This window comes from Psammomys obesus, unplaced genomic scaffold (genome assembly GCF_907164565.1).
Source record: "Psammomys obesus unplaced genomic scaffold, mPsaObe1.curated_primary_1811, whole genome shotgun sequence".
NCBI lineage: Eukaryota > Metazoa > Chordata > Mammalia > Rodentia > Muridae > Psammomys > Psammomys obesus.
In genome coordinates this window covers 14,384,443-14,386,305 of record NW_026596147.1, presented here as the reverse complement: position 1 = coordinate 14,386,305, position 1,863 = coordinate 14,384,443, and the positions used below count along the sequence as shown (strand labels likewise).

General features: G+C 43.9%; 1 protein-coding gene across 1 annotated transcript; it reads left to right on the top strand.

Annotated features, from left to right (window-relative positions):
- Positions 1-442: 442 nt before the first annotated feature.
- On the top strand, positions 443-1,183 carry LOC129666464 (chromobox protein homolog 1-like). The gene has a single exon (XM_055593563.1). It carries the CDS (start codon positions 443-445, stop codon positions 1,181-1,183), a length of 741 nt encoding a protein of 246 aa, XP_055449538.1.
- Positions 1,184-1,863: the final 680 nt, after the last annotated feature.

Genomic DNA, 1,863 nt, shown 5'->3' with positions numbered 1-1,863 from the left:
AATTCCCATCAAATACCAACACAATTCCTTACAGAACTGAAAGAACAATTCTCAATTTCATATGGAAAAACAAACAAACAAACAAAAAAAACTAGAATTGCTGAAACAATCCTATACAATAAAAGAGCTTCTGGAGGTATCTCCATCCTTGATCTCAAGCTGTTCTATAGAGCAACAGTAATAAAAACTGCATGGTACTGGCATAGAAAAAAATTGGTGGATCAATGGAACCTAATAGAAGGCGCAGAAATAAACCCACACACCTATGGACACTTGATTTTTGACAAAGAAGCCAAAACCATGGGAAAAAGACAGCATCTTCAACAAATGGTGCTGGTCTAATTGGATGTGTGCATGTAGAAAATGCAAATTGAGCCATATTTATCACCTTGCACAAAACTAAAGTCTAAGTGGATCAAAGAACTCAACATAAACCAGACACATGGGGCCTGCAGTTCGCCTCAGCTGGGAGTTCAACTCAGCTATAGGACTTTTTGCTTCTCTGGTGGCAACTCTTTCTGGCTGCCCTAAGCCACCAGTGAGTAGCACAGCAGAGATTCCTCTCAGACCCTTTCCTGGAGCTGCTTGGAGTAGAGTCACCCTTTACATTGGAAAGCTAGAGGGTGCTCTGTGGAAAAAACAAAACAAGAAGAAAGTGGAGGAGGTCCTAGAAGAAGAGGAAGAAGACTATGTGGTGGAAAAAGTTCTTGATCGGCGAGTTGTCAGGGGCAAAGTGGAATATCTTCTAAAATGGAAGGGTCTCTCAGAGGATGACAACACATGGGAGCCAAAAGAGAACCTGGATTGTCCTGACCTCATTGCTGAGTTTTTACAGTCACAGAAAACAGCTCGTGAGATAGATAAATCAGAGGGAGGCAAACTCAAAGCTGATTCTGATACTGAAGATAAGGGAGAGGAAAGCAAACCAAAGAAGAAAGAAGAGCCAGAAACGCCACGAGGCTTTGCCCAGAGTTTGGAGCCAGAGCAGATTATTGGAGTTACGGACTCCAGTGAAGAGCTCATGTTACCCGTGAAAAGGAAAATCTCTGATGAGGCTGATCTGGTTCCTGCCCAGGAAGCCAATGTCAAGTGCCCACAGTTTGTCATACCCTTCTATGAGGAGAGGCTAAGGTGGCACTCCTGCCCCTCAGAGGATGATGACAAAAATAACGACAAGGATTAACCCTCTTGAGTGCCCACCCCTGTAACCTTTGACTGTGGGTTTCACGTGGGGAGGGAAGGAGTTGTACCTGTCTTGACCCCATGGGCTGGCTTGAGTAGATGTCCACTGAAGAGCCAGCATAATTTCTGTGCCCTGCAGCACAAGTGCTTTACATTGTTCCAGCTGTATAGTCTGCACATCTATCCCAGTGGAGGAGAAAGGTAAGCGTTTCAAGGCAACCCATTCTGCACTTTCTTAAGAAAGAGGAGGGCTTCCATGAAGGACAAAACCTGCAGAACTGGGGTGTGGGAAAGCAAGATACTGTCGACCTTCAAAGAGCATCTCCACAACCCACAGCCTTCTTCCCAATAATGTTAACTGCATTTTTACAGCCTAGCATGTGTGTAGTTTTGGGCTGTTAGTGGTATAATAATTAGGGGTGGGAGGGTTGGGGCAGGAAAGGGAGGTGGATAGCATCATTTTGGTTAAAATTTAGGGCCTGATTGGGGAAATGGTGAAACAGTAGAAAGAACATATAAGTAATATATTGGTTCTATGTTGAGAATATTTTGCCTTTTCAAAAAATGTCATTGACAACATAAATGAGGACTGCAGGAGACTATTAAAAAAAAATCTGTGAATACTGAAACCTGCAGCCAAGGTGCTCCCTACCTGAGCTCCTTGTGGCCCACTGAGGACAA

Excerpts from the sequence above, each read along its gene's own strand:
- LOC129666464 (XM_055593563.1), top strand. The coding sequence starts at position 443 with ATGGGGCCTGCAGTTCGCCTCAGCTGGGAGTTCAACTCAGCTATAGGA.